The sequence below is a fragment of the Telopea speciosissima genome, chromosome 7 (assembly GCF_018873765.1).
Source record: "Telopea speciosissima isolate NSW1024214 ecotype Mountain lineage chromosome 7, Tspe_v1, whole genome shotgun sequence".
NCBI classification, from domain to species: domain Eukaryota; kingdom Viridiplantae; phylum Streptophyta; class Magnoliopsida; order Proteales; family Proteaceae; genus Telopea; species Telopea speciosissima.
The window spans coordinates 6,246,611-6,270,572 of record NC_057922.1 but is presented as its reverse complement, the minus strand read 5'-3'; the positions used below and the strand labels follow the sequence as shown (position 1 = coordinate 6,270,572).

The following is a 23,962-nucleotide window of genomic DNA, read 5'->3' as shown; positions in this document are numbered from 1 at the left end:
GTTTTTTCTCCTCCTTCCTTTCTTCCGCCACTGTAAGTACCTTGTCTGTTGCTGCCGTGCGTGTTACCTGTCCACCTACTTGCGTGTTATTCAGTCCACCTTAGTGCGTGTTTTTCATTTCTTCCTTTTCTCTTCAGCTCCTCCACCATGACCATCGGAACCACCAACGACGACGACGATGCCGATGGTGGATGGCGATCTTTGCCGTCTAAGATCATCTTCTCTACGGTCTGCTACCATCACTTGGCCCTCCTTTTCTCCGATTTAAGTAGGTGTTTCGCTCCGATACTCAGCGTGTTCATCGTTAATGTCAGCTGGATACTGAGCGAGTTAGATGCGTTTGGTACCTTGGTGTACTCACTTCTGGTGCAGATGAGGTTAGGGATGGACGATGCAGACTCAAGAGCATCGGCTCCACCCGCACCTTCTGAGACATCGTTTGACGTCGGCGTCAGGGACTGTGATGCCGAAAGAAACACCGATGGCTTATCTCCCGACGCTTTAATTGAGCCGCTCTTCTCCTCCAAGCTCTACTCCCCCTCGTGTTTCAACAGATGCCCCAACTTTATCGATCTCTGTTTCATCTTCGCTCATGGAGAAGAGGTGTGCTTGCTGGATCTATGCGAGGGCAAAGATTCTGACCTTCACTGTGCAATGATGGAGCTCCTTAGATCTGGTTTGGCTTTTGGATGCCAAAAGGGATCTGGCCTTGAGTGTGGCCATGGTCTCCAAGGGATCCTTTGTGCTATTTCTTCGGCGTCTATCTAGCTCTCTGGCGACGTTGGTTTTGGAGATGAGGATCTCAGATCTGAGTGCATCCAAATGGAACTACGATTGGGCAGTAACTATGTTGGTTTTGAAGTCTCTCAGGTTCATTATTCCTACTCCACCCCCTCGAAAGGGTGCAGAGGAGCCTTCTATTGGCATGAAATACTTTGATGATGCAGGTGGGAGAGAAGCAGGACCTAAGCTCTCAATCGATACTCTGAGTACCCCTGTGACGTTCCACTTGGGTGGAGTTTCGCCACTGTTGATCCATCCGCTGCTGAATTGAGCGACACTGATGCCCGGAGATGGGTGGATTATGATCTCAGGCCGGTACTGCTCTCGGTTTCCATGCTCTCCATCTCTGTCGCCATCCTCAATAGGTGTTGGATATGCGCGATGCGCTGTCGGCCAAGCTGGCAAATGGGATTGTGGGGACCTGACAGGTTGTCGGTCACCATGGTGGGAGAGCACATGGTTCTGTCCATGCCCATCCATCCTGATCCCTGCCCCATCATGGATATTCGCCATGTATCCAACTTTATTGTTAGCTGTGTCGACAGTTTTAACCTTGCTGATGTTTTCATCGGCTCCGAAACCCCAGCCGTAGTTCTACTCGGCTCCTGTGGGGACCCCTTTATTGGCACGTATGTGCATGAGCTTAATCCCAGCTGTGTTTACAGCTTGTTTACTAGGGAATTGGTTGTGTACCAACCCCTAGCCTGGATGAACCTGTCAATGGCATGTGAGACTGGGTCAATTTCCACTCATTGGTTCTGGATATCGTATATCCAAACCTCGCATTTATCATGTTATCTATTTTTGTTATGTTTTCTATTTTCTTTTGTTTGGCATTGGGTGCGCATGAATGAATAGCCTTTCTTCTACCAACAAAAAAAAACCGATGAAAGAAAGAACCTTGAGACGCCCAAAGGCCAAAGCTGAAAGCTCCACATAATTTCCAAACTCAACTTGTTCTCTTTCAGGTAAGTAGGGTTAGTGGGTAAAACCAAAAACTACCTGAGTTAAGATAAGATAAGATGATGGTTAACTCGTGATTTGCTATGTCTTCCACTGTAGAGAAAGAAAGAGCTCTGTGCGATCTGACCATGGTATACAGTTGCTTAGGTGTCAACCCACATCATCCAATGGATCCACCAAGCGCCGTTTTATTGGTTCCTACCTCCAATTGTTTACTGTGTTCGAGAAGAAGAAGCTATCTCATGGTCGCCGAGCGATCAATCCTTTTTGTATGTAAAACCCATGTCTGAAAACATCGCTGAGTTCGACTGCAAACCTCACAACTGAACTCAGAAAGCTCCGGGACGGAACGGGAAGGGAAGAAACCGACGTAATGCCACTACCAGCATGGGCTGCGTCGATGGTGAAGAACGGCGGTCTTGGCTTGGTTGCCTTAACATATGTTGGTGTGGACTACCTGAGACACTTGACCCCATCATGGCACGCTCGCTTGCAGCCCGCGCTCTGGGTGATTCTCATCCTTGCTTCCCTCACTCGTTTCCTCAAGTACCCACACTGGAACTCTGAGATCCGCTCTGCTATCCCTTTCATTGCTTCCATGCTCTTCCTGCTTTCCGCTTTTCTTTTTGAAGTCCTTTCTGTTCGCTTCGTCACTGCCGTTCTCGGTATTGGTTGGCACCGGTAAGGACCTTATTCATTTATGAGACTTTCATGAACTTTTATTATTTCAGTTAATGAATGATGAATCTTTGTGATGATTTTATTCTATATATGGGAAGTTTGTTTACGCGGTTAAGACCAATATGGTATCTTTTTATAACTGGTTAGATCTAACGATACTTGCCATTTTTGGACCTTTGTAACTCATTATATGGAGTCATGGAGCTCAATAGATCGAGCAACCGATTTGAGCCCTTCTCGAGCTTCAATGTCGTTGACAAATGAGGCGAGGATTATTTCGGTGATGGTGGTGGTGTGTGCAGAATCCTCCGTTAATTAACGATGTGTGTATTTCTGATTTCTGCTACTGAATTGATTTTGTATTAAGTTGAATCGAATCTTGAAGGTTTACGATTGGAAATTTTGGATTTGAATAATTAATACTCTCTGTTAACTGTCTTGACATATGTCGTGCTACCGATTCTCTTACTATTCACCGAACTGGTTTCCCAGTATGGCAACCATGTTTGAAGCCCATCTTCTCAGACTAATCTACCAATCTTTAGGTCACTTAGCCACCTTCCAAATTCTAAGGTTCTAAGCTACATTAAAAATGGAAAATAAACTAGAAACATATTCTCCTCTTCCGTTGGCATAAAACCACATTATGACCAATAACTTGGGTAAGTTATTAAAAAACATTTTCAACTCTGGAGGAAGGATCTGTTCTATGTCAAACATTCCCCACAAAGTATCTCTGTATTAAAACAGAATTCACAGTGCATAAAGTGGTGATCCATCATCTCCAAACTGCATTCACAGGTAGCATATCTGCTGGTCAATCTAGGACTGAAGAATGTCCAAGGTTAGCACCTTGTTCAAGTAGAGACCCAAGCAAAAAACTAAAATTCTGGGTGGAGCCAAGGATCTCCAGATTACAGCCCTGCTGCAATGATCAGTTTCTGTGGCCATTTTGTGTTGTCTTTCATCTCATTGGGTCTTTTACTTTATTTCCTTTTTCTATTTTTTCGGATTAGAATTTCGGCTATCGACAGAAAGAAGCATTTTTTAGATGGTGCATACGATACCAAAGATGATAACTATTAGATAGCGGTGTGCCTGGGTCTAGCATCTGTTAAACTTAAATAGGCTGAGCTAGATTTAATTCAAAGTCAGGCCCGATCTACTTCTTGGACAGGCCACCGTTAAGTTTTCAGGTATAGAGTGGTCAGGCTTTGAAACTGATTGGAGGTCTAAGTTGAATACATGATATTGATATATGCACATCATTCTATAGGTTAGAGTCTTGTATTAGGGAGCTTTCCCTTAGATGCACTCTTTTGGGGGGTTAAATCCTCAATTAAGCTTCCTAAACACTTCACAAAATGTAGGATGATTCTTTTAGCAACATGTGAATGACTAGATCCTATGGTCATCATCTTTAGTACTAGAAAAATCAACTGCAAGAGTCCTCTTTGAGGATTCCTCAAAACACTTGTGAGACTTGAAATCTGTTACTAAATTCTCTCTTATATCTCCTTATGGATAAGTCTTCCAATGTTCTTGTGGACTAGCGTATAATCACATTTCCATATAAAAAAGGAAATATCATATCAACTAACTGTATGACTAGCCTAAAAATCTAACTAGACCCTAACAAGTTCTTATTTTTAAGAATATGCAACATCTTATCCCACTGTTGATCTTTTAGGCTGTCAGCCACTATGCATTGGGCTAACCCCTTAAAGGAATAGTATTAACTAATCCATGAGCAACCATAGGTTTTTTATGTCAACAACAGGTAAAGTAGATGTCTTGATAATTTGATATATCAAAGCTATCATTTAGGTTTAAGACCTTTTGCGGGTGTTGGGGGGGGGGGGGGAGTTGGGAAGATAAATTTGATCCCTGTACAGATTAAACATGGGTATGTGTGTAAAATGAAACCGATGGACATTGTAGCTGATAGTCTTATCAGTCTTCGGAAGTTTTATAATGTTTGGGCTCTGTTAATTGTGTTGTATTAGTGCTGACAAAGTTTTTTCAATTCCTTTGTGGACTAATATCAGCCTTTCCCCTTGTTTTTTCTTTCTTCCCAGGTTGTAAGGCTCTTGTATGTCCCCTTAGAGACTGTTTTGGTACTTGCATTGTCTGTTGATGCAACAAAATTTACCTATCAAATTAAAAAAAATAAATAAATAAATTCCCCTTTTCAGAATACTACCACAATAAGGGTCAAGTTGCTTCATTTTAGTGGTTCCTGCATGCACCAATGGGAAGGTAACAGATTGGTTTTGGATCAAGATCTGCTGTGGCTTGGCATCTGAATATGGAGAGAGATTTTTTTTCAAATTATTGGTCAGAGTGGTGTTATTAAATATCAATATATAAACAAAAGCCTTCTAAACAAACGAACTTGGGATTAGCTTGATTGGTAGGACAAAGTAAATCGTATGAGAGAAGCTGAAATGCTGTATTAACATATATGACATTTTTAAGGTTTTAGATTTTATTTGGAATTTCTAAGAAAGATTTATGGAACAATTTATCACGGCTTGTTGTTGTTATGTGAGGACTTTTTCTTTGCATTAGCATTTTAACTCACCGCGGAGAAGATTTTAGCATGAATTGCAGGAAGTGAGAGCATAAATCTTCTGGTTGTTGGTTGAGAATAATATTGGTAGATGAATTTAACTAATATGGAAGGAGAGGGATTTCAGCATGAATTGAAGGAAGAGAGAGCGTAACAATTACCGTGGTTGGTTGAGAAAAATATTAGTAAATGACTTAAACTAATATTGAAGAAGTGAGGGAATAAGACAACATCCATCAACAATGCTTATGCCAAGTTGTGTGGGGCAGTCCTGGCATTCATGAAATCATCAGAGATTCAGAGAATAAATATGCCCTTAACCTGTGATGAACTGAGAAAGGTCCAGAGAGAGTTTCCCCAACTCATAAAACCTCTCACTGTTAACAATTTGTGCCTTCCTTTTATGACCTGGAGCAAAAATTCCCCCCCCCCCCTTTTTTTTTCTTTCTTTCTTTTCCCTTCTCATTGGCATTGAAAAAAGCAAGTTTTATAATGATATTCTGTGGAAAAATGGAAAGAATTACATACAGATAGAAACAACTTATATTCTTAACTAATATATGGAAAAGAAAAACTACAGAACACTTACTGGTTGCAAGCTTTCTAATATGCTGGGGGTGGCAATGGTGGGCAAGCAGGATGATTGACAATGGTGATGATGTTTGTTACCAATGTGATTGTAGCAGTGCTGACTACGTCGAAGTAGTGATTGTGTCTTTTATGGTGGTGGTGGTATACCCATGGAGATGGTTACTTATGATTGTAGTTGTAGTAGCAGCAGCAGTTGCCATGGGCTGGCTGCTGGGTATGATGGTGCTGGGTCAGTGGTAGCAGAAATGGGTGCTCATGGCCTTTGGTGGGAGCAGCACTGGAGGTGGTTGTTCTAACATGCCCGCACTGGAGTGGCAGTTACTATAGGGCCATTTGCAGCAGTAGTGGATCCTTGAGAAAGTATTCATAGGAAGAGCTGGCCCTCCCCCCCTTTCTTACTGCAATTTCTAGCAGTCAAACTTTTGTCAGCACTCTAAACAAATCCATTTTTCACAATTCCACTGCTAGGGCTATGTTTTCCATAAGTTAAAGCACTCATCTGTTTCGTGCTATCATTTTATGCCATCCCCTTGTCTCCCTTAACGCCTCAAATTTTTATCCTGCAATATGCTGGTCCAGCCAGTTTTAGTGTCCACTCCTTCCAAAAGCACTTGGGAATGAGCCCCCAGGAATTACTGTAGTAACCATCCCAAACATGGCAGCTGTTCAAGTTCCTCCTTTATCAAAGCTTCCTACCACTGAGTTTGCCCTCCCAGAGAGTGCAATTCCTTGATTTAGCCTTGGACTCGGCAGAATTTTTTATGTGATGGGTAATGTAAGAGGTGGCTTGTTGATGCATGAATTTTCTACAGTTTATCTAAGAAAGTAAAAAAAGAGGAAATAATTACGAATTTTCTGTTAGGTTATGGAATTGATATTTGATTATTAATGCTTGGTCCCTGGAGAACTATTTGTTGACTTTAACTAGGTATGTGGATTGGACTACTTGTCACTTACGCATGCAAAGGATCTAAAAGTTATTAGAAAGGTTGTAGGTGTGATAGTTCATTTTTGGATATCTTCTACTAAACAATTCCTGCTTCCATTTGTTCTTTTCTGTGCAAAAGCAACATAGTAAAGTGTCATTTTTCTTTTCTCTGACTTTTACCAATTCCTGTTGTCCTAGCTTTACTATTTTCTCATAGGTATAATAGACATATGTCCTCAATTGAACTGTCCTTAATGCAATTTGAAGGGGTTCCAAACTCAGGTAAGTTGCATTGATATGGGGTACATTTACCAGAATAAGTTTTGGCACAAATTACAGTGACTGCAGCTCCATGGCCAGATTTTTTTTTTTTTTTTTTTTTTTTATTTTTTTATTTTTTTTTGGGGGGGGGAGGGGGGTTAGTGCCACATTGATTGGGTATTGTGCAGCTGTAGAGCTTATGAGCTGAGGGGAGTTGATGCAATGACTAGCTCCATGGGCAGAGTTTTAGTTAGTCCTACATCGATCGGGTAGTGGGTGGCTGCTGGGATTATGACCTTGAGAAGGGCCTCTCCACTCTGAAGCTTGAGCTTTTGGGTTGGACGCTGTCAATTGGACTTTAAAGTTTAAACTTTTCATGGTGACACTTCTTCCATGGTTCAGTCAAATGCCCAAGCATGCATAATGTCAACAGGAGTTCTCGTAGGTGAAAATCTAGGGGTTTCTTAGAAATTTACAGACCATTTGGCCCTTCTTATGTAAATTGATTCCATATGTATCCTAAATGATTGCTGACCTGCTATGTTCATGCCCATTTTTACTTTTCCACTTTTGAATCCTTCTTTTATCATGGACCCTTGCATCCACTGTTTTTAATTCCTTTCATCATGGAACTTTCAGACCTTTCTATTCAAATTTCATCTCTATTGGATTTTCTGTGGCATAATTTGCTTTTAGTTTGGTTTTACATCCTAACGACATGATGGAGAAATTGAGATAATGACTGGGTTTTATTCATGTTGACAGTGCCACATCTCCTCTTCCTGACACTGGCCAGTGGTTGCTGCTGGCGTTGAATGAGAAACTTCCTCATGTGGTGGTTGAGGTTTTAAGAGCCCGCATTATTTCACTGCACCATTATCTCATGTTGTTTGTGATGTTGGCTTTCTCTGTACTGTTCAACTCTGTCAAAGCTCCTGGCCTTGGGCTGGGTGCAAGGTACATGTTCACCATGGCAGTTGGTCGGCTTCTACGGGTTGTATCATTTGTTTCTACAATTCTACCAGCAGTACGGCCTTGGTGTGTTTCTGCCCGGTATAGACTCCCGTCACATCCTCATCCTTGGGCTCAGAAATATTATGTGCCATATGCTTCGGATGCTGGTGCTATTTCCGAGCTTGTACAACGTGACATGGCTAATGGTTTGTGTCAGCCTTTTCCACTATTTGTTGAGATGTTGTTAGTTTTATAGTGAAAAAACTAAGAGGAATGAGGTAGCAATGGACTCCACTGGTTAGGCATTAACTGGAATTGAAACCATTGCGTAGGTGCTGTGCATATCTCTGAGGAAAAAAAAAATTGACCTGATGACATCATAATCTTTTACTCTCCTGTTTTTATGGAAGATAATTAGGGAGTTGGACTGATAGTTCGGTGGCCCTCCTTCCTTCATAATTTATTATGTCTTCTGCTGAATAGCAAACCCATACTTACGGTTGACTGCCTTAGAAAATCTTGCTTTTCAAAATGTAAATTTGATCTATGATCTTTTTTCAGCTGATGTTGGAGATTATATTAAAGACTATCGACCAGATTGGGGATCAATGAGCTTCCTGATCAATTTTCTGCGTCCCACAAGGACTGACGGATCATGGTACAGTCTACTTAAGAGAGCCAGTGGGGGCTGCAATGATCTCTTATATAGTGGTCACATGCTTGTTGCAGTATTAACAGCTATGGCATGGACGGTATGAATGAATATTTCCGAACCACTCTTTCCCATTCGTTAGGGACACATATATATAGATATTGCAATGATAGATTTATTTCTCTGCCTTCTTTTTAACGAAAGTAGCTGGTATTGCTGAACAGCCTGAACTATACATTGTTAATGATTGCAGGAAGCATACGGAGGTTGGACCTCAGCTATTTTATGGATGCTTGTTATACACAGTGCCCAGAGAGAAATACGGGAACGGAACCATTACAGTGTGGACTGCGTGGTGGCTATCTATGTTGCCATCCTTCTATGGAAGATGACAGGTTTTATATGGTCACCGAAGGACACATCATTGATTAGGAAACTTGCCAAGTATGAGAAGATCCATAGCCAACTTAACCGGGCTATAAAAGACTCAGACATGGATGAAGTAATGAAGCTTCTTAAAGAGGTTGAGTCTGCTGGTCAACAGAGGCAGAGTTTTACTGAACAGTCAATTCAAATATTTGCCTACATCACCATTGTTTTTACCATCAGCATTGTAATCCTGGCCTTCATTGTGACAAGCGATGGGTGATTTTCTTCCCCACGTCATTTTTTTCTCCCACGACTACAATGAGTAGATCTGTACGACAGATGGAGCAAGAATGAGGTTAAACCTTTCTCCCCCCCCCCCCCCCCTCCCCCCCACCCACACATTAGGATTAATGAAAAGGACTGTGTAATACAATTGGGTTTGTAGAACTTGTGAAAGAAATTTTTTTTATCAACCAGATTTCTATATATTCTGCTGTTTGGGTTGGAGATAGAAATGGATAATTGAAAATTTGGATTCATTCTTAATTCATTTCTATTTGTTCTGATATTTTCTCAGATAATTGGATCTGAAAATGGACATTGACATGGCTGTCAACTCTTTTTTTATTGGATTCATTTCTGGACGGTCCACCCAAGGTTTTATTTCATGGTATCAGCACCGGTATCAGTCACTGCCTATCCATATCAGGCCGATATGTATTGGTGCCATATCGGTAATGGTCACTGCCGATATCGATGCCCTACCACATCCATGAGTCCTTCACACAATGTGGAATGTGGACTATGTAGTGGCTTTCTAATTTGGGGGTCATCACTGGAGTTGCAGTGGCCTGAACCCAGCCAAGCCTAGTACTAGATTTTCTCATGTTGGGCCATGTAATTGGGTTAGGCAATTAACATCTATTGTTCCATGTGGACCAAATCAAGTAATGTTCAACCTAAGATGCCAAGATGGGTTGGTCATCGATAGGTTCTACAAACACCAATTTACGCTGGCCCAGGGACACACACAATCTATAGGTGGGCTAGGTTTTCGTAGTAGTCCTTTGGCTTCCTTTCTAAGAGCATCTAGAAAATTAAGAAAAGAGGAGGCTGGGCTTAAGGGTGCGTGGATTGTTTTTCGCTTGCATCATAGTCGACCCACGCTTTTTGAGGTAGGGGGCCCGGAATTGGATTGGAATCGAGGCCGATCCCTTTCAAATCTAGGGTTAGCCGGTTAGGGTATATTTATGTGATTTCACTGACTCTTATCGATTCCAAACGTAAGTGAATTGGAATCGACTGGACTGATTTCAAAATATTGGGTGCGGTGTCCAACCCATAGTTCATAGTATTGGATTGGATTGGTATCGGTCTAGATCGATTCTGACCGGTATTAATGGATCGCTTCTTGGATCTGTCAACTCAATTGGATCGGCCGAATACAACCCGGCAGATAAACATGAAATTTTGACCAATTTTTGTGCATTCCAGAACCTATCCAACAAAACCCAGTGTTTGCCACATTTGATATTTTGATCGATTTAGGCCGATTCAGATCGGTATCAGATCCTTGATCGATCGCGAGGTTTTTTTTTTTATGTTTTTTGTTTTGCTCCACGGAATGTGAAAATCATTACCCACATAGATCTCTTCTTCTTCTTTTTTTTTAATTAAGTTTTTCACAGCCATTAAAGTTTTGGGTAATTTACACATGCCACCCCTGAGGTTTGACGAAAGGATGATTTTACCTCCAGTTTTGGAAAATTCTGCATACCCCCTGAGGTTTACAAACGGTAACAAATAAACCCATTCCGTCAGATTATGACTAACACTGTTAAAATCAAAAGGTAAAGTGACAAAAATACCCCTTCAAGAAAAAAAAAACCTGCAACTCATATTCCCCAAATCGATTTGGGGAAGATAAGTTGCAGGTATCCTTGTAGGGAATACCATGGAATCGATCTTGATTCACTCTCCTTCCTTTCCCTCTTCCATTTGTTTTAGGTTTTAACCCATTTGTATATGTGTTTCTAGCTTTTGCTTTTAACTATACGATAAGCTTTATTTCTGTTCAGAATCTAGGGTTTGTTAATTGTTACCGTCTTCAAAATTGCAGTAGTTCAAAGAGTAATAACTAATGGGATTTTATGCTGCTTTGATTAGGTTAAAAAATTCCGGATTCATGAGATGGAGTTGTAATTCACGCAAGGTCACTGGAACAACGAACAATGGGGTGGATTTGATCCTGTATCGAGCGCAAATGCGAAACCTCCCAGAGTTGAGTTGTGGGCTGTCTTCGATGTCCCCCTGATCAGGTCGATTCAACCTGCAAAAATCTGACCCACACCTTCTCGGGTCTCTTCTGGCTTCGATTAACTTCTTGGAATCATCTACTGCTTATGCTTCTCCACATTGGAGCTTTCGACCAATCTCGGGTACCCTTAGATATGGTGCTCTGCCACGGGAGGTTGTTTTTATTGAGAACCTAACTCCCTGGTTGAAGTTGCTCCCTTGTCGAGACAAAGCTGGGCTTGCTGTTCTAATGGACAGACCTTCTATCTATAGCCTGCAACTCATCTTCCCCAATCGATTTGGGGAAGATGAGTTACAGGTTTTTTTTTTTTTTTTTTTTTTTTTCTTGAAAGGGCATTTTTGTCACTTTACCTTTTGATTTTAACAGCGTTAGTCATAAACTGATAGAATGGGTTTATTTATTACCGTTTGTAAACCTCAGGGGGTACACAGAATTTTTCAAAACTGGGGGATAAAAACATCCTTTTGTCAAACCTCAGGAGTGGTATGCGTAAATTACCCTACAATTTTTTGTTTCCAATAAAAAAGGAAAGGAATTATTTTCACGCGCTTGCCCGGTTTTTGGTTCAGTGCTTCTCTTGTCAAAATAGCGATTAGCTCAGAGAGGACACAGCTGCTGCATCCACAAATTTTTATTTTTTTTTAAATTCTTTGGGATTCGCTGAAGAGCTCGAAGGAATTACAATGGCTATTTCAGCATCAATAGCTGCTATTCCTTCATTCAGTTTCGAGCGCTCCACGACTTCCCTTTCTTCCAACCTTTCCTCTTCGACTTCGCTTCAGTTTTCCCTACGGCTTCGCCGACTTCGAGTGGGAAACTGGAGGGTTGTCGTTTCTCGTCCGAAGCGTCAAATTCTTCCTAAGGTTTAACATTTCTACCTTTCTCTTTTCATTTTATTTTATTATTTATTTATTTTCCGGTAATTCTACTGGTCCTAGTGGAAATTTTATTGTGGATAGCCATGTTTTAGCAGTATCTATTGTTAACTGAAAATTTTAGGCTTTCTGTCTTTTCTAACTTTTCTTCACTCTGTCGTTACCAAGAATTTTGGGTTTGGTCTGAATCCCTGCTAGAAATCTCCCCCATCCTCACCCACAAATGCACCCAAAAAAAGAAGGAAGTATGTTGAACTTTCCTAATTGAAAATGGGGGCGCTTGGGATTTTCTTGTGACCATTTAATACTTACGTACATCATCTTCAATTTTCTTTTCGAGTTGGTACAATTTTGGTTATAAGTATTTGGTAAAACATTAATCAAGAGAAATTGTTGTAATGATTTTTAAGGCGCTCCATAACCTTGCAATATGGAAATTTGGTTACTGATATTATAACTTTTGATTAAATTGAATTCCAATCACAAAGTAGATTGAAATGGTTCACAGTTAAAGATGGAGTAAAGTTTCGTTAGCAATAAGTAAAACGCTGTTGTTGCATAAAGGTAAATGAAAATTTTCATATGGTTTTGTTTATTTTGAAATATTATTCATGGGGATTATTTACCCTCTTGCTGTCACCTTCTTCATCCCTATCAACTGATATTTTTATCTGCTTGATTACTTTTAAAGTGCATATGGTACCAAAACACTTAATAGCAATTCCTAGATACTTGCACTATTGATACCTACAGACTATAAATTAGAACCTGGTCTTTCTTTTTGAGTAAACCAGAAATGGAAGCTAATTCTAAGGACTTTGTGAATTTTTGTGCTCTCTGTGGCACATCTTAAAGCATCAAAGATCATGAGCAAGGTGTCCTTGAATATTCTGGCGAATACTGTCCAAGCTTCTGCCATATATTGTGCATGGTTCAAGTAGATACTCATCTTAATATTCTAATACAGACAAATGTATATTGAGCATAAAAACTAGATGTTAAACCTAGCATTCTTCTTTTCAGTTCCATATTGAATAATTTTACTTTGTATTACTATGTTTCCATAAACAACTTCTTATAATTTTTATAGATTTCCATTTCGTCTGAAATTCTGCCTTTTATGTCACCCAATTCTTTTGGATCATTATTTTATTCACCCATTTTGATCTCCAATCATCCCTTTGTAACCAATAGTTATTTTCTGTAGCAATGGTAAAAGATAGCCAAAACTCTGAATTGGATCTGGATTATTATGTCATTCATTCCGCGTTTACTTAGGGTTAGCACAATTGGGTGACAATATGAGGAAAAGCTCTCTGAGACCAATTACTTCACTTCACTTGTAGGAAGCAATTTCATGGTGCCAGCTGAAGGCTCCAAAAGGACATGGTTAAAAGTGAATTGAGCTACAGGAAAAAGACACGAGGACTCACGATTTAATGAAGATGTGACCCTAGATTGAGGTGGTAATGGTGGATCAAGGTCTTCTGGCCACCTCACTGGAAATTGTACCAAGTTGTACACATACTTTCCGGGGGGAGGGGGTTATTATCATTCAATCTGTGAATATAATTACGGGTAGAAAATTTGGATAGATGACCTTATTCCTGAATCAGAAAACATACCGTCTGTAGCTTAGTCTAAGAAGAGTGTAGTTAAAAAACCAATCCACGTTGTCATAAGTTTAACAAATTAGGTTAGTAACGCCGTTTTGACTAGCAAAGTCTACTAGAGCTGGCTTGGCATCAACTTACCAAATCAATCGTCACCCAATAAATTAATGTCTATATGGTATATATGCTGTTGCTCTTTGTTATATGGATGGGAAAATTTGAATATGCTTTTATTTTTAAGTAATAACTTGATATTATTATCATTTTGTGTGTATATATATTTGCTTCTCATTGTTATGTCGTCTTTTGTTTGTCATTTATCTTTCTTTAGCATAGATGTGTATGGAAAGTATATAAAATGGTCTTAGTACATGAAAGGAAAAATCGTTAAGTAACCTTATTATTTGATTGAATCATTTAGTCATAGTTTTATTCGAGTTTATTGATTGAATCATTTAGTCTTTTTGGCCTTGAAAATCCTACATATATCATACATGTGGTGGATCTACCTTGGCAGTTTTACGATCTGAGCATCAGGACATCTCCTGGTGAGACATAGAAACTGGAGGTTTTAAACCTTTTGATAAAAAAGGGTGTACCCAGCGCACGAGGATCCTGCCACTGTGGGGTCTGGGGAGGGTCGTAATGTACGCAGCGTTACCCTCACTGTTTCCTGGGTTTTAAACCTTTTGACCTCGGTGCAACAGTACTTCCCTTGACAAACCCGTTCTCCCAAAACATATATATGGTCCACCAACTCACTGTTGGACTCCCCAATAATGCCCAGTTCCTGATTCAGTACAGTGCAAACCTCAGGTCCATTATATTTTTGTTTTCTTTTCTTCTTCTAAAATGTATCCTTATAAGTTTTTCATCTTTTCTCTTTTGATAGATCTTTTAAAGTTATTTCCTCTTTCTTATTTTGGAAACATCATAGGCGTGAGGAAGCAGTATTGATTTGCAATATCTGAGTGCTGTATATTGCTTGTTTCATGGTTATGAAAATCAGCTTCTGGACCTTCTACATATATTCTGAAACGATATGGCTTATAATACTGAACTTCTTTGTTTCTGCTGATCTCTATAGGTTGAAGCAAAGAAACAAACATTCTCATCCTTCTGGACATTCTACATATATTCTGAAACGATATGGCTTATAAGACTGAACTTCTTTGTTTCTGCTGATCTCTGTAGGTTGAAGCAAAGAAACAATCATTCTCATCCTTTGATGATTTGCTGGCAAATTCTGACAAACCTGTATTGGTTGACTTCTATGCAACCTGGTAAGTCTTATTTTGGTTAATGAAGGATTCTTATCAAAGGTGGGCTTTGGTTTTATTATCATATTACTTTTTATCTAGTCAATTTAAAATCAAACTAGTTTTTTTTTATTTGGAGAAGATATTGTTTACTTATTCTCAGTTCCTATTCCATTGTCCACCCCCACCCCACCTCAAAGAAAAAAAAAAGAGAGGAACAAAAAAGAGAGTGATGAGAAAACAGATCCACATGACAAGAAGGCAATTTTCTCACTGCCTAGGTCACTTAGTATTGTCGAGCTTGAAAGTTTAGGAATTGTTGGGGATGAGTCTCTGGGATATATTTTTAATCTGTAATAGTTTTTGGAAAAGAATAAAAAAAGAAGCTCATTTCATCATTTGCAGGTGTGGTCCTTGTCAATTCATGGCTCCTGTTCTTGAACAAGTCAGTGGGATGTTGAAAGATAAGATCCAAATTGTGAAAATTGACACAGAGAAGTACCCAAGCATTGCTGACAAATACAGAATTGAGGCACTGCCTACATTTATCATATTTAAGGATGGGGAACCCTGTAATCGCTTTGTAAGACAAATCTTAATTTCATTTCCAACCTCAAAAGATCCGACTTTAGTGAGCTTTAGGTGGATTATGGAAAACATAAGTTTTGTGTCAGGAGACTCTGAACGCAGGACACCAACAACTTGTTAGCACACCTTGCCTACATGCATAGGCATGGGAACCTCCTTTGGGGAATCCATCCAAAGAGACATATGCTAAATATTGCAAACAGAGATGATTGCCAAAATTTCTGATCTACTCCATTGTTTTTGAGGTTAGAATGATTTTGACAACATCCTGGCAAACCTCCATTAATTAAATCTTTTATTCTGTGCAATCAAGGTCCACTGTGGCACATGATGTTGCTTCATGTGGTCAATCAAATCGTAGACCTTCTCCTTGTGAAGCGTTACTGCATGAGTTATCCCCTAATTGAATGCAGCCATGGCCTTGCCATCTTGTATGTCTGTATGCTTGTTCATTCTTTTTCTGTGTTCCAGTTCCCTGTCAATTACTGTTGTTTGATTACTTTCAGGAAGGTGCATTGACTGCAGATCAGCTCGTCGAACGGATTGAGACTGTACTGAAAGTTAAGCAATAGTTCTCAAGGTCAGAGCCTTTTGTTAATTGCATGGTTTTCAATCCAGTTTCCAGAAGTATATACATGATGCAGCATCTGTGGAGGGCTAGCCCTTTCTATATTATTTATTTGTTTCTTATGCAATTCTATAATAAGGCTTCAGATTTTTCAGTTCATTATGGATGGAGAAACTGAATGCAATCTGACATTAGAAGTTTAGAAGTCTCTGACTCTGAGCTTTTGAAGCTGCAGGAATGTATGGGTTGATCAGCCATCTCTTTCTATTGTGGACCTCGAAAAAAATTTAATAGGACATTACACTGCTCCAGTGGATCAAAGTTTATAGGATCAGGATAACAAAATTGAGTTGGCCTTGATACAATTTGGATCTGCAGAGCCATTGCATTGTTTTCTGAAAAGAATCAAATACAAAATTCTTTTGTGATGTAGTGATGTTTGTCGCTGCTATTTTCTTTTTTGGTCTATAAGATGTGAATTTAGTGATGTTTGTCGCTGCTATTTTCTTTTTCGGTCTGTAAGATGTGAATTTTGAATACCATGGTGCAGAAATGTGCTGAGCTACATTCCTTGGTTCCACCAGGTCAACCTTCAATGAGGAACTGGCTTTTTAGCTGAACTGTGTCATCTGTGCACAATTAGTGCCATTTTCATATTATGCTTGCAGCTAAGCAGGCCTATTTTAGCTAATTGAAGAAGTCTGTTTCTTCCCTACTGGGAGGTCACCAGTGTGGCACAGAGTGGCTACTGTTGATGGGTGAACCACTGCTTGTATGCAAGATGTTAATTGGACTTGGGGTTATGAGTCAACTCATGTGCAAGAATCGGCCATGTTTGGGCATAAAGGGTTTACCCGGGCCTGGTCAACTAAATTTTGGGGGAGGAGGAAGGGGGGGGGGGGTATCACTAAGAAATATCAACAATGCGCTCCCGAGATCCTGACTTGAATTGGGTGATACAACCCATATATGATCCTAATAGCTACGGCCATGGCATGTGATGGGTGAATTAGCTCTCTAGCTATTACTACTAATACGATGGGCAAAAATTTTCCTCTTAGTGATGAATCCCTTACCACTTTTTTGCGACTTTTGGATCAGAATCATTAAATCTATGCTATTAAAATAAAAGCCCATGTGTAAAATCTTATAGTATACCAATCAAATATACAAATGATGTGTTATCTTGTAAAAATATACATATAAGACCAACATGATAGAAGTTCTTTTCTATTTTAACCTGGAATCAGCAACAGGAATCCATTCTGACTGGTTTCGCAGTTTGCCAAAGGGGATGAGAGTCATGAGACACAGCATGTAGGTGGTTCATGGCGTCAAGGTCTTGCGTATTGTTTGTTTGGCCATCTGATAGTTTAGTAAGGTTCCGTTTGGTTGCAAGGGAATTGAAGGGAAGGGAAATGGAAATTTCAAACCTAGTAAAGGAATTTTTGTAATTATTACCAGACACTTTCACATGGTTATGTCTTTAATTCCAAATTATTCTATATTTAGTTATTAAATCTTATTTTATTTTGCTTTTAAATCCCTTGTATTTTAAAATTAAAATTAAAATTTCATTTAAAATGTTTAGTTACTATAAATATTGTAAGAAATTTAAATAGTTTTTATGATCATGTTGAATAATGATTTCAAAATTTTCCTTTTTAGGTTTGAAAATTTTCACTTCCCTTCTCTTCAATTTCCATTGCAACCAACCAGAGCCTAAGGCTTCAATACAAATGCAAATTTTCCTAAGCCAATACGAAATCATAAAAATTGGTTATGAGATCAAGTGTGGCATCTTTGGTTCAATGACTAAAAGAATAAAATCAAAAGTTCTATACATATTAGGCAATATGGTTGAGGTAGTTTCTTCTGGTTTTACCTATTCTAGATTTTTCTGTGTTGATATTTGCAGGACACGACTTTAGGAGCATAGAACCATCAGGGTGGGCTTCATGCATTTTGCTAAAGGGCAAATTTATTTTTATTGCAGCAGGGATTTTATATCCGATTCATTTTTTGGAACCATAACCTTTTGGAATTCTTACAGAATTAGAACGTGCTACGAAACTAGGGTTGAAGATGAAAGAAGTTTGATGCTCTCACAAGAATCTGCCCGGTCTTCTTCCATCTCCATCCCAATCTCCGTGGCCTTTGGAAATCATTAATCTCTTTTTGCAGGTGGACATTTCTAAAGAAGTGTCATTTTGTCTTTGTAATAATTACAAACTAACTAAATTGCTGCTTTTCTGGACCGATAAGGCACTGAACACTAAATCCAATTTTGTGTATATCCTTAATATAAATTTGCCCTCGAAGTAATATATTGTTTTTTTCTCTTCTCATCAAAAAATATGGCTGAGGTAGTATTTCAAACTAAAAATGTGTGTAATCCAAAGATGTCATTTGCCCAATTATTCATCTCACTAATAGGCTCCTTTCAAGGGGCTTAAAGTGGTGGATTGTAGAAGAAACTTCCTTTTGAAAAAGGGTAAAGACACCAGCTTCGCCCATAGATTGTAATACATAAGAGGAAGGGGACTAGCAACAGATCAAAGAACATTCATCGCCATTCCAATTCCAATTCCAATTTCCAAATAGGCAATTTGATTTTTGAAAGCATAGGAGGTGGAAAAACCTTATCCTACTCCAAACTGCAAAACCATTTACATGCCATCACTTGAATCTCATAATTTACTCTCTCTCCTATTTTTCAAAGGTCTGAATACCACATTGTACAAGACTCCAATCTAACCGGGAAAAAATGGTAGCTCAATTTCTCTTTCAGGATGGGTGAAAAATAACAAAATCCAATCCAAATAAAAATACTGAGAAGGGTGGAGATTAAGAATCTAAGATCGAACTCAATCTTGGTTGATTTTTTGTAGCAGAATACTACAAACTGCTGTCATAGCGTCAGTGTAAGGTTTCAAAACACAAAATTGGAAGTCGGATCGGTCCCCAAAAACTCTAGAATCAAGCCTCCGAACTGAAAATCATTGATTTTAGGGTTTTAACCATGAATAATCATGGTTTCAAAAATTGGAATCGCAACTAGCCAATTCAGATCGAAATTCTGGTCATTCTGAAGTGGGCCGATCTTAAAGGTTTGCGGGACCATATCGTTTCAGACCTGAGGGATCGATTCTAAGGATTTTTTGAAAATGCAGGAACCGATTCGATTCCGATTCCGAATTTAAATCCTTGTGAATTGCAATGGTTCCTGAATCAATTATAGACGACTTGCAGAATAGTGAAGAGAGGTAGACATGGGAGGAGAGATGGAGATGAGAGCCCAGGAAGACATAGACATGGGAGAGGACATAATATCCCCAATCCCACCCCTCGCCTTCTCCCTTCACGACTCTTTCCTCTCCACTCACTGCTCCGCCTGTTTTCGCCCTCTTACTGATAATAACAATAACAATAATAATAATAATAATACTCTTCTTCTTCTTCGCTCCTCTCCCTCTCCTTCCCCTCCTCTTCTCCCCGCCAATTTTACCAATCTCTCTTCCTCCTCCTCCTCCTATGTTCTCTACTGCTCCCCACAGTGCTCCGCCACCGACTCTGATCTACACGTGTCGAGCGGAGAGTACCACCTCCTCCACCTCTTCCAATCGGAGCCCACCAACTGGACTGACGACACCTCCGACCTCCGCACCTCTCTACGCCTCCTCCTCTGCTTCGAGAGGCTAGGGCTCCTCTCCCGCCACCAAAACCACCATTACCAACCTAACAGGATCCCTAGCAGAATCGCTGGTTTGATCAGTAATCGCGATCGAGTGGAAGGTGGCGACCCCCATTCCGACGATATGTTCGCAAAGATCCGCCAAGGCGCAAGGTTGATGTCTCTTGCCCGAAGAACGCGAGACCACCCACCCTCCACTCCCACTTCCACTGCGAGGGTACAGGAACATGAACATGAACACGAACTTGAGGAGTTTGTTCTGTGCCAGGTGCTAATGAATGCCGTGGAGGTGCAGGTTAAAGAGGGTCGCTCCCTCGGTGTAGCAGTCTACGGACCGGGTTTCTCCTGGATCAATCACAGCTGCTCTCCTAACGCCTGTTATCGTTTCCTCCCAGCTGGGTCCGAGATGCAGGCTTGCGGTGAGTCAGGGTCTCGCATTGTCCCCAGTGGTGATGAAGCTCTTGTAAGAACCGATGATGCTTCATACAAGTCTTTGTTTCCCCTTCTTGTTGGAAGTGACAGTTATTTGGAATTGAAAATTGGATGCAGTTGAAGACATGGGTTTGTGATGAGAGCAAATTCAGCCTAGGTGATTATTTGTATGAGTTTGTGCTGTTCCTCGGGTTGAAGTTTCATGATTTCTTAATTTTGTGATTGGAATTTTTATTTTCTTTAATCTTGTTTATAGCTCTATTCCTTCTGTTTTTCTTGGTGCAGGATGGTGTGGATATGGCCCGAGAATTGTTGCGAGGAGCATCAAACCAATCAAGAAAGGAGAGGAAGTGTTCGTGACATACACTGACTTGTTGCAGCCTAAGGTAATTGTCTTTGTTGCATACCTACGTTGCCATCTTACTGAGTTTAATTAACTGATGAGTTTCAAAGATGAGCTTAGCTTGTGTTATTTGACTTATGACATTCTCGGTTTGATTCACATTAAGTACTGCAATTTGACGCATTTCTTTCTGAGCTAATGGGAATTTTTTGGCAGACAGTGTTTAATCTGCTATACTATTTCAACCAGTTTAGTGTGGGTATGTTGAGTACTTGGTAATTATGTTCTAAACCCTCTCTCACGGCCTATATTACACTGACAAGTAAATAATGGACTGTTGGGAGTGGTCAGTTTTAGTAAACAAACCCATGATGTACAAGTGAATTGGTGGAAAGCCAATCTCTTATGTTTCTCCTATTTGTGGAAAAGTAACACTATCTATTGTAATCGAATTATCAAAGAGCACTGGTACTGGGCAAAGACTAATTGTAGAAAACCTAGGACCTGTAACCAGTAACTTTAGAGAGGAGAAAAGAGAGAAGAGAAGATGGAAGAAGAATAGATTGTAATGCTTGAGTGATCTGATCGATCAGGCAAGCTCTTTATTTATAATAAAGAGAAAAATACAAAAGGGACAGAATTACCCCTACACTAGCCGACTCTATAAGAGAAGCAGGCTATACCTAATAACATAACAAATAAACCCCTAAAAGGACCAGAATACCTCCACGGGTATTCTGGTGTACATATTCCAACATTCCCCCTCAAGCTGGAGTATACATATATCAAAAGGAAGCTCTAGCTTGAACTAATAAGTAAAAAAATAAATACTAACACTCCAACATTCTAACACTAATCAACAACAAAACTATGAATTACACCTTTATATCCGGATCCAATTTGGTATCCCGTCTATTTATCTACACTGCGCATTCTGGTATAAACAGTTTGAACTTAGGTATCACTGCTTTTTCACTGTTCATCGGTTCAATCTCTATGCTTCTGTTCCTTTTGCAGGCAATGAGGCATGTGGAGTTGTGGTTGAGGTATCGGTTTATTTGCAACTGTAGGAGATGTAGTGCATCACCAAATGCATATGTGGATTGTATTTTGCAAGTAAGATATTACAAAAACTTATTATAATGACATAATTTTTCGGTCAAATGGCCAATTATTACCGAAATAAATTTGGAGTGTTTACTTCCCTTTGGCTGCTACTCTCTTTTAGTTAATTCGTCTCACACCAAGAAAGGAGTTACATATCCTTTTTAGATGTGAATATGGTAATTCATCCAGTACTCGTTAAAGGGTAATGCACATTGTGTGCCCTTCCTCTTGCCTAAAATGCAAAGTGTAAGCGTTGATTCATGGAGTATCAGCTTCAAGAGCATGACTTTTCTGATACAAATGTGTGAAATAGTAGCATAGTTGTTAAGGCATCATCAAGGCACCCAGGCCACCAAACTGAGGGGGGGGGGGGGGTGGAACAGGAAGAAGAAGAAGACCTACCTGGAGAGGGCAGGTCAAGGCACCCATGTTGCTTGCCTCAGGCTACTTGGCACAGCCCATGTATCAAGGTTTCTGCCTGTGCCTTGTCTCACCTTAGTGCCATGACTACTATGGTTTTTTTACCTTTCCATAGCCTCATGAGTATGACTGTTGCTTCACCATCCAGTATAATTGGTGGGATGTTGGTTCTTGAAACCTTTTTTCTTTGTTGAAATTAAAATGCATATTGCAGTTTATTCTATTTCAAATTATTCTCGTACTTATCCACTGAATTTGAAGAAATCCATTTGTCTATAACGCATTGGAGGTCCCCAAGTTCTTTGTGTTGTAACACAGTTTCCTGAATAAGTATCATTGATTTACTGGTTGCTGCATTGCTCTCCAGGATAATGTTCATATCAACCATGGGGCTACCAACTCAATTTCAGAAAATGGCTTCTGCAGTGATGAGGCATACGAAGATCTCAGTGATTTTGTGGATGAAGCTATAAGTGAATATCTGTCAGTTGGGGACCCTGAATCTTTGTGTGATAAGCTGGAGAGGATGCTCATCGAAAATCTGCAGAGTGGGCATTTGCAACCAAAGGGGCTTCCAAATTTGAAGTTGCATCCCCTTCATTATCTCTCTCTGAATGCCAATATCAGTCTGGTATCTGCTTATAAGGTACGAGCAGGTCACTTACTGACTCTCCATTCAGAAATGGGCAATCATCAGTTGGAAGCTTTTGACATGAGCAGGACCAGTGCAGCATATTGTCTGTTGCTTGCAGGGGTAACCCAGCACTTGTTCCTCTCTGAAACTTCCTTGATTGCAACAGCTGCTAATATCTGGATTGATGCTGGAGAGTCCTTGTTGAGTCTCTCTAGAAGCTCAAGTTGGAGTTTAATCAATGAACAGTCCCTGCCTCATTCAGATCTTCAATCATCCCTTCACAGTAGATGCAGCAGGTGCAAATGGATGGACAAATTGGAAATAATTTCAGCTTACCCTTTGTCTCCTAGTATCTCCAGACAGGCAGAGTTTGAAGAGTTATCTGAATGGTTTCTTGATTGTGTCTCAAGGTTTTCACCACGGGTTTGGCCTTTCTTGGTTCATGGACATCCTTTCCTTAGACATTTTATTGATCCTGTTGATTTTGAATGGCTTGGAATGCCTAGAACTTCCACACTCGGGGATTATCGACCTCGTATAGGTGCCACTGATGTCCGTCTTGATTATGGGGATGAACGAAGTTGTGGTGCCTGTACATGTGAAGGGGAGTGCACTGATGGAGAAAGGTCAGATATCTTTCATTTTGGTGCTCATTGTTTACTCTATGGAGGGTATCTATCTAGTATTTGTTATGGTTATCATGGCTCTTTGACTCGCTATGCTAGAAATGTACTTTGTGGAGAAAATGTGACTTGGTAACTATTTTCAATCAAGTGTTACCAATCAAGTGCAGTGAGTTCAAGAAGTGTGAAAAATATCCAGATTTAATTTAAGCAAAGAAACATATGTTCAAGGCAAACAGAAAAGCAAATGATGTTTTTTACTATTTTTTTCCCGCTTTGCTACAGTTTTTCTATTCCACTCTCCACAGCGGGGGCTGGCACTCTCGATTAAAATGAGACTAGTGTTACCTGTGGGGTTATATAACCCTAAGAATAAATGAAAACTATCCAAGTTCCCCTCATTTAAATGGGACTGAAGAGTAATGTGATAGGCTGTTGATAATGAGGTTGATGAAATTGCAATCAAATTGGCAAGAGATTAAATTGTACTTACCTTAATAGATGAACTTTGTTGCTTTGGGGCCAGGTTATTCAACCCTATCTATTGACCATAAATTCCCTTTGCAAGTACTTTTGTTCTGTAGGGACTTTCTAGCTGAAACTTGAATATAGAATCTGAAATCAAGAGTAGCCTGCTTGAGATAAGCTCTTGTCAGCGGAGATTGCCCCTTTTAGTCCAAGTTGTTGTCAAGGCTTCATAGATGAAGCAGGGTACAGATATTGGGAGAATTAGTA

The 23,962-nt window shown here is 39.8% G+C and overlaps 3 protein-coding genes across 8 annotated transcripts; all 3 read left to right on the top strand.

The window, feature by feature from the left end:
• Positions 1-2,059: 2,059 nt before the first annotated feature.
• Positions 2,060-9,114, top strand: LOC122667070 (protein PHLOEM UNLOADING MODULATOR). 2 transcript variants are annotated; one of them, XM_043863253.1, is made up of 4 exons: positions 2,060-2,427; positions 7,545-7,939; positions 8,295-8,485; positions 8,639-9,114. In XM_043863253.1, the coding sequence occupies exons 1-4, from the start codon at positions 2,120-2,122 to the stop codon at positions 9,032-9,034; spliced, it is 1,290 nt and encodes a 429-aa protein (XP_043719188.1). In that variant the 5' UTR covers positions 2,060-2,119; the 3' UTR covers positions 9,035-9,114. The 2 variants fall into 2 exon arrangements, with proteins under 2 accessions (XP_043719188.1, XP_043719187.1); XM_043863252.1 differs by having other exon boundaries at positions 7,545-7,945.
• Positions 9,115-11,693: 2,579 nt separating this feature from the next.
• LOC122667074 (thioredoxin Y1, chloroplastic-like) lies at positions 11,694-16,651 on the top strand. 4 transcript variants are annotated; one of them, XM_043863260.1, is made up of 5 exons: positions 11,694-11,934; positions 14,754-14,842; positions 15,224-15,401; positions 15,913-15,986; positions 16,497-16,651. In XM_043863260.1, the coding sequence occupies exons 1-4, from the start codon at positions 11,755-11,757 to the stop codon at positions 15,976-15,978; spliced, it is 513 nt and encodes a 170-aa protein (XP_043719195.1). In that variant the 5' UTR covers positions 11,694-11,754; the 3' UTR covers positions 15,979-15,986; positions 16,497-16,651. The 4 variants fall into 4 exon arrangements, with proteins under 4 accessions (XP_043719195.1, XP_043719193.1, XP_043719194.1 ...); XM_043863258.1 differs by lacking the exon at positions 16,497-16,651 and adding an exon at positions 16,210-16,251; XM_043863259.1 differs by lacking the exon at positions 16,497-16,651 and adding an exon at positions 16,204-16,251.
• A 2,560-nt stretch (positions 16,652-19,211) lies between these two features.
• LOC122667067 (protein SET DOMAIN GROUP 41) lies at positions 19,212-23,378 on the top strand. Of its 2 annotated transcripts, XM_043863249.1 has the most exons (6): positions 19,212-20,131; positions 20,218-20,257; positions 20,386-20,486; positions 21,461-21,559; positions 22,338-22,900; positions 23,015-23,378. In XM_043863249.1, the coding sequence occupies exons 1-6, from the start codon at positions 19,247-19,249 to the stop codon at positions 23,361-23,363; spliced, it is 2,037 nt and encodes a 678-aa protein (XP_043719184.1). In that variant the 5' UTR covers positions 19,212-19,246; the 3' UTR covers positions 23,364-23,378. The 2 variants fall into 2 exon arrangements, with proteins under 2 accessions (XP_043719184.1, XP_043719183.1); XM_043863248.1 differs by having other exon boundaries at positions 22,338-23,378.
• Positions 23,379-23,962: the final 584 nt, after the last annotated feature.

What these genes read in the sequence shown, in the direction of transcription:
- LOC122667070 (XM_043863252.1), top strand. Translation starts at nt 2,120, where the DNA reads ATGCCACTACCAGCATGGGCTGCGTCGATGGTGAAGAACGGCGGTCTT. An exon ending in CTCGGTATTGGTTGGCACCG is followed by an intron (nt 2,428 to 7,544) that starts GTAAGGACCTTA and finishes TCATGTTGACAG; the next exon opens with TGCCACATCTCCTCTTCCTG. An exon ending in TGACATGGCTAATGGTTTGT is followed by an intron (nt 7,946 to 8,294) that starts GTCAGCCTTTTC and finishes ATCTTTTTTCAG; the next exon opens with CTGATGTTGGAGATTATATT.
- LOC122667074 (XM_043863260.1), top strand. Translation starts at nt 11,755, where the DNA reads ATGGCTATTTCAGCATCAATAGCTGCTATTCCTTCATTCAGTTTCGAG. An exon ending in GTTGACTTCTATGCAACCTG is followed by an intron (nt 14,843 to 15,223) that starts GTAAGTCTTATT and finishes CATCATTTGCAG; the next exon opens with GTGTGGTCCTTGTCAATTCA. An exon ending in GGGAACCCTGTAATCGCTTT is followed by an intron (nt 15,402 to 15,912) that starts GTAAGACAAATC and finishes GATTACTTTCAG; the next exon opens with GAAGGTGCATTGACTGCAGA.
- LOC122667067 (XM_043863248.1), top strand. Translation starts at nt 19,247, where the DNA reads ATGGGAGGAGAGATGGAGATGAGAGCCCAGGAAGACATAGACATGGGA. An exon ending in CTGACTTGTTGCAGCCTAAG is followed by an intron (nt 20,487 to 21,460) that starts GTAATTGTCTTT and finishes TTCCTTTTGCAG; the next exon opens with GCAATGAGGCATGTGGAGTT. An exon ending in ATGTGGATTGTATTTTGCAA is followed by an intron (nt 21,560 to 22,337) that starts GTAAGATATTAC and finishes ATTGCTCTCCAG; the next exon opens with GATAATGTTCATATCAACCA.